This window comes from Protomyctophum parallelum, assembly GCF_964188405.1.
Source record: "Protomyctophum parallelum genome assembly, chromosome: 8".
Classification (NCBI taxonomy): Eukaryota; Metazoa; Chordata; class Actinopteri; order Myctophiformes; family Myctophidae; genus Protomyctophum; species Protomyctophum parallelum.
The window spans coordinates 23,709,105-23,727,229 of NC_139703.1; the positions used below are offsets into that span (position 1 = coordinate 23,709,105).

Sequence of the window (18,125 nt, forward strand, 5' to 3'; positions counted from 1 at the left end):
GCTTTCCGTTTGCTCCAGACTATAGTACCTCCAAAACACGGTCACGGTCAAGGTAAACTTTATTGTCCACAAGGGAAATTTGTCTTGGTCTTTCACCCCCACAGCTACAGCCACACATAAAACATCAATGACAGACACAAAACACGTCACAGAGGAAAGACACCACATTACACCATGGCACACATGATGATGTGGATCATCTAGTCCTCACACAGTTACTGCTGTTTCAGAGCCTCGTTCAAACATCTCGGTTTGTACCAGCAGCCATCTTGGTTGGCTGGTATACGTAAACGATTTTTTTAAATCTGATGTACTTCCACTTTGGTTCTTTGTATACCTTCTCCCAGAGGGCCAGAAGTATACAAACATCACTGATGATTATTATTTTTTAGCCTGTTTTAATGTAAGCCTGCATGCTCATGAATAGACTGCAGAGAGGGGAGCTGTCTTATACCCCTATGTGATCTTCCCTGCAGTCTGCTAGCACCAATCTGAACAATTTGGACCTCGGTTGCACTGAGAGATTATATACCAAGATGAACGGACACACTATATGCACTGCAGATAAGATGCTGAAACACTACGGAGAAAACGACAATGCTATATGCCGTATACACGCTCGACCGGTTGACTTATAATGTTACACATCGTTCGGATCGGGGAAACTGCACGGCACGGATAAGGGAACACATTATTAAGACAATAAGCCATGATCCAAGTGTGCCTTCTATAACCCATTTTGGGGCGGGAACCCCTTTTGGTGTTAGCATCATGTCATGCTTTAGCTATTGAAAAATAGCGGATCTACAAGCTCATAGCGCGCCACCGAGTGGCGCGCTACGAGCTTGTAGGTCTGCTATTTTTGAAAAATCGAAGAAGCACTGACATAGAAACATATAGCTTTTTCAGAAAACTGTCAGGATGTAGAAGACATTTTTAGAATCTGATCTCAGGTCAGAATGGGATAAATGCCAGAGTGAGCCACTGCTGCGTTCTGGCATACCGGAGCAAGGCTGAGCACAGCCCAACATCCAGGCGGAGCATCCTCCCTTCCAGGCAGACTGATTATCTCTTCCTGTCCTCTGTGTGTCTCTGACAACAACACCACACCTCTCTGCCTGCAGGCCTCCTGTCTGCAGAGGGCAGGCCATGCATGGGCAGTGGTGCCCCCCCCCAAAATGGTTTAACGGACTTTCGGGCCAAGAAACCGTTAACGAGTGCCAACATTCCGGGTGGCATTCCTCCTCGTGGCCTTTGGGAATAATAATATGGCTCCCACAGGGTCACGCGGCCAGGCAGTGCTCCATGGAGCGCGACAGCGCGTTATACCGCCGAATGTCATCTCAGTTTGACATGGAGACGTGCTGCTATTCTGTTATGTTATCGGATGATTTCATCTCCGTCATCAAAACACCATGCAATGCAATGCAGCCAGCATGGACATTTCCACACACCGACGTTGCCGTCAGCCATTTTATGACGTGGACGTTGGTGGCGTTGTCCGACTATTACTATTATAACAGCTAAATCTAACCCTAACTCTAACCCTAACCTCAGTCTTAACCGGCCACCTAAGTCCCCTAACCTCATATCAGTCTTATAACCGGCCATCTAAGTCCCCTAACATCATATCAGTCTTAACCGGCCACGCATTTCCTAGTGGCCTACTCGCGGTATAGGCAGTATGTGGAAATATTGCCTGCATTGCATGGTCCAGATAAGAACATACTGGTGATTATCGGTTGATCGGAAGCGGGTGATTCTGTTAGGCTCACATCTGGATTTTGGGGCCGACTGCCGATCCGACCATTATACCCCCATATATGGAGATCTCTGTATATCTGCCAGTTCCTTGTTCCTTTTATGCCCATGTATGGAGATAGCTCATGCCATCAATATATGGGTATATATATATATATGTACGCCCCCCTTTTGTGCCCATAATATGTGGAGCTGAATGATTTGTTTAGCGCCTGATGCCAAGACGAACAAATTGAGATTAGACAACGCGCTGTGAAGGAAGATTGATGCTTCTCTCAATTCATCTCGAGATTAACCCATTTTGGGCGCGGGAACCCCTTTTGGTGTTTTAAACATTATGTTATAATTTAGCTATTGAAAAATAGCAGACCTACAAGCTCGTAGCGCGCCACTCGGTGGCGCGCTATGAGCTTGTAGATTGTAAAAATCGTGAAAATGTGCCTCAAATTTGGAATGTATTTTTTGCCAAACGAACGTTTTTAACTCAAATCTTTGCTTCTGGACGGGTCCCATCTGGAACAACATATTTTCAGATGTGGGGGTCGGAGGCCAAATACAGATCATTATCGGGTCCTTGACATGAAATATTGAGTGATATATATAGGCCTATATAGAAACATCAGAAAACTGTCATGGTTTAAGAATCCTTTTTTCTCTCCAGGCCTAAATGGGTTAAGAAAAGGCGAGAGAGAGAGAGAGAGAACGTGACGGTTATAAAAAACGATTTAACTTTCATTTACATAATAATCTCGGGCTGTAGTGTGTGACTCTTTATGACGTCAACTCGTGATCTTCTCCCATGTTTACCAACGTCTTTATCCCAAACACATCTTGCATCCGCAGTAGTGCTTTTGTACTGTCTGTGTATACTGTGAGCCGTCCCAATCGCTATAGGCTCCTCTGTTACACCGCACTGCACCCCTTATGAATACTGATCATCCCACTATGTGCGTGTGTGTGTGTGTTCTGAATGTAATTGTGTGTGTGTGTGTGTGTGTGTGTGTGTGTGCGTGTGTGTGTGTGTGCGTGCGTGCGTCAGCCAGCCCCGGGTGAGTGATGGTGTGTCCATGCTCGGGGGCTGTCTCGACATGCAGCACGTCGTCTTCTTAGCCCCGCGTCTGTGAGTGACAGCGGAGAGAGACACTCTCCAGCTGAATAAAGCATGATTTCAAACGCTTGCTGTCAGCCGGCTACAAGACTCCGTCGGGTTTGACGTGACAGATCGTATAGCCGCCACGCGTGCGTGCGTGCGTGCACGCACGTGCATGTCTGATCTGTGTGCACACATATACGGTATATAGGCCGTTTCTGTGGATTCCCGACATGCATGCACGGCTCCTTCTCTGAACTCTCATTATCTTTAACCCATTCTGACCTGAGATCAGATTCATACGAGGTTTCCACTGGACACACACTGGTCTGATTAACCCATTCTGACCTGAGATCAGATTCATACGAGGTTTCCACTGGACACACACTGGTCTTGACGACGACAACGACGACACATCTTGCCTGCCCAGAATCAAATCTAATTCCCGACTTTCACAAGGATTCTCTGAACAGTGCAGTGAAAAGTTGACTCCGTCCCTTGGTATGGAAATACCTTCGTCGGCGTCAATCTCAGCGTCGATATCTCAGTGACTGTGATTTATAAAACGGCTTCGATCTTCACCGTTCATGTGTGTGCTCTGCTGGCAGCAGCAGCAGCAGTAGCCTTAATAACAGCTGTAGCCTATTTTGTCACGATCGCGCTAATGAAACAAAACGCTACACGGTGACGGTACAGTCTACAGTCTATACTGTCAGCCGGTCCGTGACATCAGAAAGTTTGGGAACCCCTGCCCTATATACTGTAGGGGACACGGGGAGAACATGCAGACTCCACGCAGAAAGGCCCTTTGGCCAACCCCGCCTCGGGTATATGACGCGGAGGAGAGAGAACACGCCATGGGGGATCCCTTCTGTTTTTTGCTGATGTAGATTTCCTGTTTCCCAGAGCCTGGAGAGACCACCGTCACATAACGATGACGGCTATTATTAGCGTCAGCTCACGCTGTTTATCTTTCGGCAGAGACGTTTAAAACATGATCATCAGGTATTATTATAATATAAGGAGGAATAACTTTTTTCCAAAAGTGTACAGTATTTGTTAAAAGCATGCTTTTATGTGGACACGCCCACCAGTTCATTACAGTAAGTATGCCTGGTTTGCCTGGTGGGTGGTGATGGGTGGTGATCCACCTGAACTGAAGCCGCACCCACAGCTGTAGTTGTATGATAAAGGGGGAGGGGTTAGGGGAGGGGCTGATAATGTGATGTCACTATATAACTGTTTATTTCATTGGCCCGTTTGACTGTCATGGGTTCAGCCTCCAGGAAGAAACCCTAAATACAAAGTTAATACACCATTGCACATAAAAACGACCCGCAGGGCGTCTAATGAAGTATACTGTCACCTCATAGACACATGAAAAACTGGAAAAAGACAAAAATTGTGGCACTCCCTCTTTAACATGTCGGGAGCGATGCAGTATACAAAATCACAAATGACATCCGAAACTTGGTATGGATGCCAATCACCAAAAGGACAGCGCTCATATTTTAAGAGTTATAAGGCTTTGAAAATGATTGGAGGTAAATGGGGGCCGTGTGCAAAGATCCTGGTGCTGGGGGTGACGGAGGCGTTGCGTGTACCTATTGTCCCTCCCATTGTCACACCCTGCACTTCTGGCCAGCTCAAGGTGTTAAAATGTTCTGAATATTCATTCATACGGTAGGGCCTTTTCTCAGCTTTGGGTATTCTGGTCCAACCAGTTTAAAATGGTCATATCTCCTTCAAATATTTTCCAATTTCATTGAATGATACAGTACATCATATCAAACCTTACATTCTGTACCTTAATAAACTGTAAAAAAAAACTGAAAAATGACCAATGCCTCCTTGCGGCACAAAGCATTGTACCCAGTCACATATGGTTAACGTATTTCGCAAAAAAAGAGTTAAGTCAAACAAAATATGAATGTTGTGTGGCATGCAAGCGCCAGAGGAATGTACAACGCACTGTATAATGGACTCACACACGGAATGGACTTGAGTTAATACGGCACGGCCTGCTTCCATGAATGCATTTCCTCAAAGGACAACGCGCTGAGCGGAGAAGACAGACACCGGAGGGCTTTATGTAATGGACGTGGACATGATGAAAGGGCCTCCATGTGGCACAGAGGTACACAGCATGCACGGCTGAGTCACATTTGCACAGCATGTTCTGTCCCTCGACTCCAGCTCCAAGTGAATCAGACGCTAGGCACGCTGGGGCGGCTGTGCACTCATTGTCTCCCATATGGTTTACTGTGGTGGAGCTGCCTCTCCACTTCTAATGGGCTATATATGTATATATATATATATATATATATATATAGCCCATTAGAAGTGGCCGCTTCCCTATTTACTTCCTTTACAGGTGCTACCGATGACACTAATTAAGGCTCTGTTCCATTTAATGTGCAGTATGGTGGTTCTCATTCTCAAACGTTTTCACTCTCAGAGCTACACGGTATACGGGGGCCATTTGTGGAACCCACTCAAGGACACTTTGAGAGCCACTGCTGTAGCAGAGTGGGGCCGACATGCAGAGTGGAACAGACCCACTGCTGTAGCAGAGTGGGGCCGACATGCAGAGTGGGACAGACCCACTGCTGTAGCAGAGTGGGGCCGACATGCAGAGTGGGACAGACCCACTGCTGTAGCAGAGTGGGGCCGACATGCAGAGTGGGACAGACCCACTGCTGTAGCAGAGTGGGGCCGACATGCAGAGTGGGACAGCGCTCCACACGGCCCAAACTCTTCTGTCTCCAAAACTGTGGAATGCACTTCCCCATTGCAGTCAGAACTGCGGCGTCACTCCCAATCTTCCGCCGTAGTCTGAAAACCCACCTGTTCAGACTCCATCATGGCCCATAGCACTTACCCTATACCCCCTTAGATAGCCTTTCTCTAGACTTAGATAGCATTTGATACAGACTTATAGCATGTTATGTAGACAGCACTATAATTGCATTGTATGTAGTCATAGCACGTCATAGTACATATGTATAGCATAGTATAGCATATATGTATAGTTTATATGTATAGTTTCATTACATAGATATTCCACCGTTACGTTCTTAGCTTACGCATGTTTCATGATAAATGCTTTTTTATGTGATGTATTCCCATGCTTTTTGTTCTTGCTTAATGTAAGTCGCTCTGGGTTAATAGCGTCTGCTAAATGCCTAGATTGTAAATTGTAACAACAGCAGCACCCTGACTCTGTTTGACCAGAATGGAACAGAGCCTTCATTAGTATCATCTGTGACACCTGTTTGACCAGAATGGAACAGAGCCTTCATTAGTATCATCTGTGACACCTGTTTGACCAGAATGGAACAGAGCCTTCATTAGTATCATCGGTGACACCTGTGAAGGAAGCATGGAATTAAGTGGCAGCAAGTGGTTCAAGTTCTTTCCAAAAATGTGCCACTTCAGAACATAATATATGATACGTATACAGTAGCCCATAATTACCCATACAGTAATAAGGATGTTTATGCATTTGAAAACTTGTGAAATGGGTGACTATAATTATGCACAATGATTCAATAGTTTTGCACTTTCACCACCAGTCGATTTTGAATCCACGAGGACAATATGAACTTGCATTAACAGAGTATTTCCATGAATGGCACTCCTTTCCGTCACTGCCGTGCCCCTGAGCAAGGCTCTTATGCTCCATTGGAGCACAATATACAAATACTCTGTCTGCATATTCCAATTCCAAATGTACTTATAACCCATGTTGGGCGGGGAACCCCTTTAGGTGTTAGCGTCATGTCATGCTTTAGCTATTGAAAAATAGCAGATCTACAAGCTCATAGCGCGCCACCGAGTGGCACGCTATGAGCTTGTAGGTCTGCTATTTTTGAAAAATCGAAGAACGACTGACACATAGAAACGTAGCTTTTTCAGAAAACTGTCATTTTCAAACAGACATTTTTTTTAGAATCTGATCTCAGGTCAAAATGGGTTAAGTATACAGCACTTGAGTAAATGTAATTAGTTCTACTTTTCCACCACTGATCTCCTCCCTCCCTCCCTCCCTCTCTCTCTCTCTCCATGCAGCTGGTGGTGGTCTCTCTATCTCGGTGGATTCTCTCTGATTAGATGCTATGCTCGTCAACTGAGCCTCTCTCCAGATGTGCCGGTTGGAGTTATAAGCACACATGCTCAAGTATTAGTTCTGAGCACACATCTGGCAGACCGTACCGACTGGTACGTACTGTACCATGGGTCGGGTCAACTGATTAACCCACAGGATGCTGCATAACCGAGTGCCGCGCTATATATAAGAGTTTGTAGATCTGGTATATTTTTTGAGAAATCGTGAAAATGTGGTGCAAATCTGTATAGTGCACGACCCGACCTGACCAAATGCACGTATACTGTAGTGTATATACTGTATATAGGACAGGCCAGGGTGACAACATAACCAGCTGAACACTGCAACTACATAGGCGGTGATGACACCTTCCCACACCTCAGAGTGTAGCCTAAACACTCTCTTGATCTTTACATGTAGGAGAGAGAGAGAGAGAGAGAGAGAGAGAGAGAGAGAGAGAGAGAGAGAGAGAGAGAGAGACAGAGACAGAGCAAGAGAGTGTGTGTGTGTGTTTATATTTGTGTGTGTGTGTGTGTGTGTGTGTGTGTGTGTGTGTGTGTGTGTGTGTGTGTGTGTGTGTGTGTGTGCACGTTGCTACAGCTGCCCCTTGCCTTTGAAGACAGACACCAGTAAAATGCTAATTGGGTCAGGCCACGATGCTGCAAAGGTTCAAACGCTGGGCCAGAAACCTCAGATCTGTCACCACCATGCTGCTCTGTTCCACTAGAACCACCAGAGACACAGAACCACCATGCTGCTCTGTTCCACTAGAACCACCAGAGACACAGAACCACCATGCTGCTCTGTTCCACTAGAACCACCAGAGACACAGAACCACCATGCTGCTCTGTTCCACTAGAACCACCAGAGACACAGAACCACCATGCTGCTCTGTTCCACTAGAACCACCAGAGACACAGAACCACCATGCTGCTCTGTTCCACTAGAACCACCAGAGACACAGAACCACCATGCTGCTCTGTTCCTCTAGAACCACCAGAGACACAGAACCACCATGCCGCTCTGTTCCACTAGAACCACCAGAGACACAGAACCACCATGCTGCTCTGTTCCACTAGAACCACCAGAACCACAGAGCCACCATGCCGCTCTGTTCCACTAGAACCACCAGAACCACAGAACCACCATGCCGCTCTGTTCCACTAGAACCACCAGAGACACAGAACCACCATGCCGCTCTGTTCCACTAGAACCACCAGAGCCACAGAACCACCATGCCGCTCTGTTCCACTAGAACCACCAGAGACACAGAACCACCATGCCACTCTGTTCCACTAGAACCACAGAACCACCATGCCGCTCTGTTCCACTAGAACCACCAGAGACACAGAACCACCATGCCGCTCTGCTCCACTAGAACCACCAGAGACACAGAACCACCATGCCGCTCTGCTCCACTAGAACCACCAGAGACACAGAACCACCATGCCGCTCTGCTCCACTAGAACCACCAGAGACACAGAACCACCATGCCGCTCTGCTCCACTAGAACCACCAGAGACACAGAACCACCATGCCGCTCTGCTCCACTAGAACCACCAGAGACACAGAACCACCATGCCGCTCTGTTCCACTAGAACCACCAGAGACACAGAACCACCATGCCGCTCTGCTCCACTAGAACCACCAGAGACACAGAACCACCATGCCGCTCTGCTCCACTAGAACCACCAGAGACACAGAACCACCATGCCGCTCTGCTCCACTAGAACCACCAGAGACACAGAACTTTGACTATATATACTGAACACTGATTATGTGTCTCAGTGGAGAAGATGTACATACTCTATCCCACTGGGTCGCACACACTGGGGCGGGAACCCAAGGTTGGGTTGCAGCCGGTCAATTTTTTTTTTTTTTTTGTTTCCCATACATTTTGTTTTGAATTATTACTGTTTCGAAACGTTTAAAAAATAAAATACACCCCCCCCCCCCAAAAAAAAGCAAACATTTTCATGAATTAGAAAAACACAATTCAAAGATTTTTCTTCAGTAATGTCATGAAGAAATCAAAGAAAAATCTAAGAAATTCCATCAATTTATTAGAGAACAAATGTTTGAGCAGTATATAGTTACTCGAGGGTGTGGGTTAACGTGATTATTGCCACTTCAGTGATGCTTGCGGAACTCGACTCCGTCTCGTTCCTGAGCGCATCCCTGTCGTGGCAATAATCACGTTAACCCACACCCTCCAGTGTAATATTGCAATTCTACCACAGTTACCCTTAAAACAAAGAAAATCGCTGAAAGAATATATATTTTTAATGACGGATGTAGTCACTACGACCACAAATGTCCCAATAAACTAGCTAGCCTAAAGCCACCCAGTTTGCTAGCGCTCTGGGAAAACAGAGCAGCTGAATTCTTTGTTTTGATAGGTGGTGGTGTGTGGTGGTTTAACCACCGGCTAGAAGGCTGTTTCAACCAATCAGATTGCTTCCTCGAAACGACCTGTGGTAGAATGATCAATTTAGTCCCGGAGAGACATCAAATTTGTCTTTTTTGGCTCACAGGCTAAAACGTATGTGTGGAACCACTGTGGTAATCCAATCCTCATTATTGTCCTGGTCCTCATGTTAATGGTTAATGCAGTGTTTAAGTCCGACGTCATTTTGTAGTGCTATATGTTACGTCCGGGTCCATTTATATGATGTGGGGACAATAAAGACTATTATTATCATTATTATTGAAGGTGGTAACAGTCCATTTGCTCAGTATACAATATTCCGGGGGCATATTTTGAATGTGTGCAGGGTTGAGTATAGTTCAGTACAGGGTTGAGTATAGTTCAATCTAGTTTGCAATCAATGAGGATTTAGTTGACACAATGAAATAAAATGGCGATAGAATTCCGTGTGGGGCAGACGGCCTTATGTCACAGCCAGATTTGACGTCACGTCAACGGCTAAAATACTGAATTTATTCACAGGTTAGTTAGATTTACAAATAGGATTAGATTGAGTTTGGTGTTAAGGATTAACAGTTAGAGGTTATAGCTTTAGGGTTTAGGAGGATTAGGCCTGTCACGATGGTGATTACACATAATCGGTCCAATCGCAGTTATTTGAGTCACATAACATTATTAAATGTGTCAGTAATGTCCTTGTACGTTTAAGTTATTTGTCGTGATCTGCTGTCGCCATTATCCCTTTTTGAGCGGGAACCCCTTTTGGTGGTTATACATATACATTATGTTATAATTTAGCTATTGGAAAATAGCAGATCTACAAGCTCATAGCGGTCTGCTATTTTTTTTTCGTTAAAATGTGCCTCAAGTCCTTTCCGAAAATTGTCATGATTTAGAAAACTTTTTTATTTATTTTTAATTTCGACGTCAGGAATGAACGGGTTAAAAAGTCACGACTAAGACAGTTAATAGCTGATCTACAAGCTCACAAGTATACCGAAATACAAATGTGTGCGTGCGTGCGTGCGTGCACAGGTGTGCGCGCGCCTTGCACTTGTGCATGAGAAGCACACTAGGATCCCCCCTCCTGTCTGTGCTTGTGCATTGTAAGAGGGAAAGTCTCCCACGATGCTGCAGCTTTCAAAAGCTTATTCCTACTCTCTCCCTCTCTCTCTCTCTCTCTCTCTCCCTCTCTCTCTCTCTCTCTCTCTGTCTCTCTCTCTCTCCATCCATCAGCGTGTTTGTACATACTGTCCGTGCCAGAGCGATGTCTCTCTGTGCCGTGTGTGTATTTCCGTCTGTTCTTTTTTCAGCCGTACCGTCATTTCTCTTTCCGACAAATCTCTTGTTTGTAAGCGCTTGACCGATTGTCCCCCCCCCCCCCCCCCCCTGCAGCGGCTCGGCTGCCCGTAGCGCGCACAGCGGGAACCAATGGCTCAGTGCAGCTGCATATACTGCAGTGTGTGCATGCCGTGTGTGTGTGTGTGTGTGTGCGTGTGTGTGTGTGTGTGTGTGTGTGTGTTTATGGGGGGGGGGGGGGGGTGTCAAGAAGGTAACAATCCATGACAGGTAAACAGAGGTCACTCCCTGCAGATGGAACATGCATTTTAAGCACAAGCTAGGTGTGCACAAACTATGCACACGCACACACGCACACGCACGCACGCACACACACGCACACACACGCAGACATATATAGACTCACATAAACAGCATCATCCCTCCACGTCCTCGGGTGATTTATGAGAGGGTGTCGTGTCTGAAACGGTCTCGCGACGCATCGCTAAGCGTAGTTAAGCGTAGATTCTCAATCTATAGTCACGTGGTAGGCTATACCGTACCGCGTTTGCGGCCGTGTGCCGTAAAACATCAATTAGGCATGTTATACACGCAGCTGCAGGGTGTCAGACCAGTGGTGCATGTGTTTACAGTATGTGTGTAATTATTATTAGCGTGCACGCACGGCGGTATATAGGAAATGGCCGGTCTACAAGCTCGGCAGAAATGCTGTGGCGAGCACTGGCGCTCTGGCATGGAGTGGCATTTTCGGGGCCTGTTAACCCATTCTGAACGGGAACCCATTTTGGTGTTGGCATCATGTTATGCTTTAGCTATTGAAAAATAGCAGATCTACAAGCTCGTAGCGCGCCACCGAGTGGCGCGCTACGAGCTTGTAGGTCTGCTATTTTTGAAAGATCGAAGAACGACTGACATTTTTAGAATCTGATCTCAGGTCAGAATGGGATAAATCATACCAATAGTATATACTTAGATGAGTGGGATACAGCCCCAGCCGGGCTCTTTACTTGGTCTGGTCCTTTTCTTTCTTCCTACAATGTGTCTTATGCGAGCTCGTGTACTGTCACCGCCAAATGTTGGCCTCTAAATCACAGGGATGCCTCACGACGCCAAGGGGTTTCATGGATAAATCTATCCGTCTAGCCATGGCGTAATGTCTATTCCCCCCCTGGAATTGTGCACGTGTCCGTTCGTCCGTCTGTGTGTGTGTCCGTGCGCGGTATGTATGTTGACATTGGGGGAGTGTTCTTGTCACCTTGTTGGCTCCAGGCTCCAGGGGCGTCTCAGGAGGTGATAATGTGATTGTGATGTTTCCTGCTATAGGAACCGAGGTCCCAAGTGCTCCAGCGTGACAATTGTCATATATAGGAACAAACATCATCGCAGGTGCCGTACATGCAAGCACACACACGCAAAAAGCCATGTTTCTATATGTCAGTCGTTCTTGATTTTTTCAAAAAATAGCAGACCTACAAGCTCATAGCGCGCCACTCGGTGGCGCGCTATGAGCTTGTAGATCTGCTATTTTTCAACAGCTAAAGCATAACGTAATGCTAACACCAAAAGCGGTTCCCGCCCCCAAACTGGGCTAATTCTGGGCCTCTCTTCTTTGGCACATGCACATGCACATGCACATGCACATGCACATGCACATGCACATGCACATGCACATGCACATGCACATGCACACGCACACGCACACACGCTGATTTTGTGAAAGAGATTGATGTTGAGGGAAGAAAAGGAGTGCCAGTGGACCTATAGTACAGACCCCTGGGGGTTCCCGGTTAACTAAACTGTTGTCTAATTAAAGAGAAAGAAAGATTATCTTGTCTTTTGACTCACGTTGAGTATATTGATTTCAAAATCCTCTTCACGAGAGATCACTTCTGTTGCTAAGTTACTCTGTAAAAATCATCGCCGTGTTCATTTCATTCCGTCGGAAGAGAGTGTGAAGTCCTTGAGCTTTTTATCCCATTCTGACCTGAGATCAGATTCATACGAGGTTTCCACTGGACACACTCTGGTCTGATGAACCCATTCTGACCTGAGATCAGATTTAAAAAAAATGTCAGTCGTTCTTCGATTTTTCAAAAATAGCAGACCTACAAGACCTAGCGCGCCACTCGGTGGCGCGCTATGAGCTTGTAGATCTGCTATTTTTCAATAGCTAAAGCATAACATGATGCTAACACCACAATGGGTTCATGTTCAGAATGGGTTATATACTTTCAGATAACAGTGAGGGTTTTAACTGTGAGCCTCTGCACCTCCACCTCCAAGCCAATTAGCTGAGCCAAACCAAGCCAAGCCAAAGTCAAGGTAAACCCCAAGCCTAACCGAAAACAGGCCAATTAGCCCAGTCTGAAGTTTGACACTGTTGGAAGGTTGACATGCAGACCAATGGGAGAGTGAACCGCTGCCAATATAGGTGACAAAAAAAGAAAAGAAAAGAAAGTTTTCTATCCAACTCAAGTCCCTTACTTACAGTGGTGAGAATTACTCAAAATGTACTTAACCCATTTAGGCCTGGAAAAGAAATGTCTCCCAAATCCTGACAGTTTTCTGAAATACATATGTTTCTATAGGCCATCACTCAATATTTCATGTCAAGGACCCCAAAAATGATCTGTAATTGGCCTCAGAGACCCCCCATCTGAACATATGTTGTTCCTCCAGGGAACCCTCCAGAAGCAAAGATTTGAGTTAAAAACGTTAAAACGTTAAAAAATATATTCCAAATTTGAGGCACATTTTCACGATTTTTCAAAAATAGCAGACCTACAAGCTCGTAGCTATATGAGCTTGTAGATCTGCTATTTTTCAATAGCTAAATTATACCATAATGTTTAAAACACCAAAAGGGTTCCCGCCCAAAATGTACCAAAAGTATACCAAAGGTATACTCTTTATGCAGAATGTACATTTATTTCGGAAATAGCAGGTCCTAGAAGCTCACAATACGTTTCAAATGTAAAGTGCGTTATAAATAGAATGTATTATTATTATTATTATTACATACAACTCACAACAATGGACTATGGGGTGAAATTGTAGCGTGACACTGCCAACGAAGAGAGACCCAGAATTAGCCCATTTTGGGGCGGGAACCGCGTTTGGTGTTAGCATTACGTTATGCTTTAGCTATTGAAAAATAGCAGATCTACAAGCTCATAGCTGGCGACCGAGTGGCGCGCTACGAGCTTGTAGGTCTGCTATTTTTTAGGTCTGCTAGGTCTGCTATTTTTGACTGACACAGAAACAGAGCTTTTTCAGAAAACTGTCAGGATGTAGAAGAATTTTTTTTAGAATCTGATCTCAGGTCAGAATGGGAAGAGAGACCCAGAATTAGGCAAGGCATCTCTCTTTCTCTCTCCCTTTTTATGTTAGGGGGGAGGGGACGGACGGACGGGGGACGGACGGACGGACGGACGACACACACAAACAGAAGGGGGGGGGGGGGGGGGGGGGGGAGTGATGCCGATGGTAGTACGAGCCATTAGAGGCTGCTGACGCTGGCATTAGGAGCTATTGACACGGCCCCGGGTAATAATAAGATAACGAGGGGTGTTAAAGATGTCTCTGCAATGCATGCTTGGTGGCCACGGTGTGTGTGTGTGTGTGTGTGTGTGTGTGTGTGTGTGTGTGTGTGTGTGTGTGTGTGTGTGTGTGTGTGTGTGTGCGAGCGTGCGCGCGTGTGTATGCGTTGTCTATTCCCAAAGGCACAAGGATGATGGCCGGGCACACATTTGGAAGGGAAGGAAGGAGGTGGAGGAAGGATAGAAATAGAGACAGCACGGAAGTAAAAGAAAATAGAATCCCACAAGCTCATAATAACACATAAATATAATAATAGGACTCAAATAATACCCCAATACTTCAGATAAGCTGTCCGGAAAGGTTTGGGGTCTCCTGGGTGAAGCTGCCACTTATAAGAGACGGCAGACTTAAAGGGCCCGGGCTATACACTGGGGACAGAAAAAAAACGGCATGCTTCCAATTAACATAATCAATGGAGCCGGGCTGCGCTGCAGCGCAGTTTGTGCGTAAGTGCTCTATTTTTTCCACGTGTCCGCGGGGGGTTATACGCAGGCCCTTCGCCTCGCCTTCAGAGGGGGGGAAAAAAAGCAGTAACTCCCCGTGAGGGGCGGACGAAATGTCGGTGCATTATAGTCGGTATAACGCCGTCATTCATTAGCCTCGGTGAGTAGATAAGACGCCGTCCTGTGCATGCCTTGACAGAGAATTTCCCATCACCTAAAGGTAATTTGAATACACTAAATAGTCTAGACAACCTTAGCTTGGAAGCTCTGAGCCTTGCTGTGAGAACAACAGAAATTAACACGTGGCTCTGTTGTCCTGGAGCCTCTTCTCACCTGTCCCCCCACCACCCCTCTTCCTTTGTGTGTAAGCAAATGGTCCTTACATCTAGAGAGATTGTATTCACTTCTGGGTCCACCTTGTGGGTGGGACTAAACTGCCATATAAACTGTAACTCTGTGCTTGTATGGTTATGCTTGCCTGGGAGACCTGCCTGCGTGCTGCAGCATCCGTGTACTGCTGTGCACGTTAAATAAAGATCAACAAAGGGACCTTGCTTTCCTCCTGATTCCTCTTGACAGACCTTCAAGCCTGGTGATTCCTCACGCGTTTAGAGTGTGTAAAACTGCCATTTCATTTGGTGTCAAGAAGTGGGATCCTGTGCCGTCTGAGCTCCGGAAGATCAAGCCGACTGATTTATCCATCACGTCAATGAACGCCATCTACAGGCTGCATCAACGGAGTTCAGCGCCAGGATTTTAACAAAACCCTGTGGCTACACTAAAAAAAACGGTGAGAATCTTCCAAATTTCAGACAATTGAAGAGCTAATTATAAATTCTAAGACCATATTTTGCCAACCTATCTATTGTAATAGTCAAGTATGCTTGATTCAAAATACAGCAGCAAGCCTAGCCTAAGTAAAGAAAAGAATTAAGCCAAGTTTGCAAACGCAAAGACACTTTGTTAACCTTGTTGGAAACAACATAAAGAAAACATAAAGATACCGCGTTTTGCATTAAGTCAAGTTTGTAAACACAAAGACACCTTGTTCAGATAAGAACATAAAGATATCGTGTTGCATTAAGTCAAGCTGTAGCACAAAGACTACCGTGTTACATAGACTAGATTGCTGTGTATGTATTGTAAAGCATTTATATTCCAGTATGGGTAATAAGAAAAGTGCGCCAGTGGCAGAAGACAAAGAAAGATGGTCTCCTCTCATGAGCGGGATGGTTGCAAAATATGGTCCAGAAGCATTAGACTGTCTTGATGAGTGGAAACAGATGGGGTTCCCAGAACAAGGCTCTTTAAGTATAAAAAAATTGCTTGACTTAGACCGACTACTAAGAGAAGCTGAGAAGAAAATGAGAAAGAAAAAGTCAGTTAAAACGCACAAACTTGACAGATGTGACCGCCACAGGAAAGTATTGTCAATGTGGATGGAGGAAGCACAATTTAGACAACGGGAGAGTCATATGAGGGAACTTCCAAACATAGATTCTTTGAGGGAAGAGAGCGGGCCACTGGCTCCTCAGAATTCTCCTTTGTCTCCTCCACAGCAGACCCTGGACCTGGGCTGCCTGGGCTCCATGCGGGCCGGTCAATCTGCCATCCAGCTACAACGGACGGCTGTGGCTCTTGCTGCGGGCCTGCAACCCTCTACTCCAGCAGCGGTCCTGATATCCGCTGCGCTCAGCCTATTGAAAACTGTTGCTGCAGACCTACAGCCCTCTACTCCAACGGCAATATTGGTGTCCACTGCGATCAGCCTTCTGGAGACTGTTGCTACGGGCCTACAGCCCTCGACTCCAACGCCAATCCTGGTGTCCGCTGTGCTCAGCCTTCTGGAGACTGTTGCTGCAGGCCTGCAGCCGTCTACTCCAACGGTAATCCTGATATCCGCTGCACTGGGCCTATTGAAAGAGGCTCGACACAAGGAAGGCTCCGCTCGGTCCAATGACACTGCTAAGAGCCGACGTCCATCCTGCACTGGCATCCCTGGCCCAGAGCTGGCCAACAGTGACGATGCGGACACGACACGGAAACCACAGACCTTGCTTCCATCTGTGCATCCGTCCACCCCTGGCAGCCATGGGGGGGACAGGGCCCCATCGCAGCAGTGTCATCATCACCCAGGGCAGCACACCGCCACATGAGCAGGGAAGAAGAGGGCCTGGGACAGCGAGACGCGCACAGGGTGCATCAGAACAGCCCATGGCGGAGAAACCTGTGGGTGATGCAGTGGCATGGGGAGCCGATGACATCCAGCCAGCTACGTACGTAGAGGAGACGGTGCCTGTGGGAGCCGGGAGTGCCTGGGAGAACCACGCGGACGGTCCACAGCCTTCAACCAAGAGGGAATCGTCGGACATCGAGGTGGGGAGAACAGAACCAGCAGGAGCAGAGCAGCCCGGGACCGGAGACAAGCCAGCGACAGACGTCGAGGGCAAGGGGACATCTCCTGTGCACAGCGCAGGAGGGCTGCTGACTACAAGGGCGGAGGCGGCAGGCGGCTGTCTAGAGACGGAGGCCCTGGATGGGCTGCTGACTACAGAGGCGGCAGGCGGCTGTCTAGAGACGGAGGCCCTGGAGCCTACCTACACGACCCTAATCGTCAAACCAGCGACGGACGTCGAGGGTGTGGCCAAGAATCTACTCGTTCAACAGGCGGTGGGAGAGGTGTACACACTTACACGCCCAGGGAAGGTTCCAGCGGGCCAACCAATGAAGGAGGAGATGACCGCAGTACCGGCAGTTGCGTTCCGTAAGTTTTTACACGCACTGTCAGAGTTGGCAGGAAAGGAGAGGTTCACGCCTCCATTTCTTAAATCTAAGGCCAGAAAGAAGCCTTTATTTTCCAATCCTGGTGGAAAGAAAAAGAAGGTGAAGTGGAAATGGACTTGGAGAGACACTTTTCGGAAGTCTGCTAAGGAGTACCATGTGACTTACCCACCATGAGACTCAACACACATACACACACACACCTCCCCCTATCAGACAGCCCAATTAAAAAGAAAAAGAAAAAAAGTGGGGGGATCACTCGACCGTATACCTGGAAAGAAAATATCGTTTGGAAATATGATGTTTTCTGTTTATTTGTTATGTTATAGTTTGCTGTGCTAAATACAGGTCAAATTGATTCAACAGGGTACTGTATTAGTATCATTTTTAGGGATTTATTGGTTTATTTGATTGCCTAGCCACGATTGTTAAACCCATGTGTCATTCTTTTGCTTAGCTCAAATATGTTACAAGTACTTCTATTTTTTATGTATTTTCTTCAAATGTATTATGATGTATTATTTTGATATTGATGGAAAATTCACAATTATTGTTTAATTAAGCTGTTGTTTAATTAACAAGAGGAAGGATTTGACAGAGAATTTCCCATCACCT

At 46.4% G+C, this 18,125-nt stretch overlaps 2 protein-coding genes across 2 annotated transcripts in view; one reads left to right on the plus strand and one right to left on the minus strand.

Moving 5' to 3' along the window:
- slc12a5a (solute carrier family 12 member 5a) overlaps positions 1-10,712 on the minus strand; it is a gene marked incomplete at its 5' end in the record, with an annotated part of 108,313 nt that extends 97,601 nt beyond the window's left edge. Inside the window, one exon of the mRNA XM_083771078.1 lies at positions 10,707-10,712. Coding sequence (XP_083627204.1) covers positions 10,707-10,712 — 6 coding nt within the window. The remainder of the gene's footprint in view (positions 1-10,706) is intronic.
- Positions 10,713-16,851: 6,139 nt separating this feature from the next.
- On the plus strand, positions 16,852-17,758 carry LOC310863213 (uncharacterized protein). Its single transcript, XM_083771399.1, has 2 exons — positions 16,852-17,192; positions 17,307-17,758. Exons 1-2 carry the CDS (start codon positions 16,944-16,946, stop codon positions 17,685-17,687), a joined length of 630 nt encoding a protein of 209 aa, XP_083627525.1. The 5' UTR covers positions 16,852-16,943; the 3' UTR covers positions 17,688-17,758.
- Positions 17,759-18,125: the final 367 nt, after the last annotated feature.

Coding starts and splice junctions, on each gene's coding strand:
- LOC310863213 (XM_083771399.1), top strand. CDS start 16,944: ATGGCGGAGAAACCTGTGGGTGATGCAGTGGCATGGGGAGCCGATGAC. Junction 17,193..17,306: donor AGGGCAAGGGGACATCTCCT/GTGCACAGCGCA, acceptor GGCTGTCTAGAG/ACGGAGGCCCTGGAGCCTAC.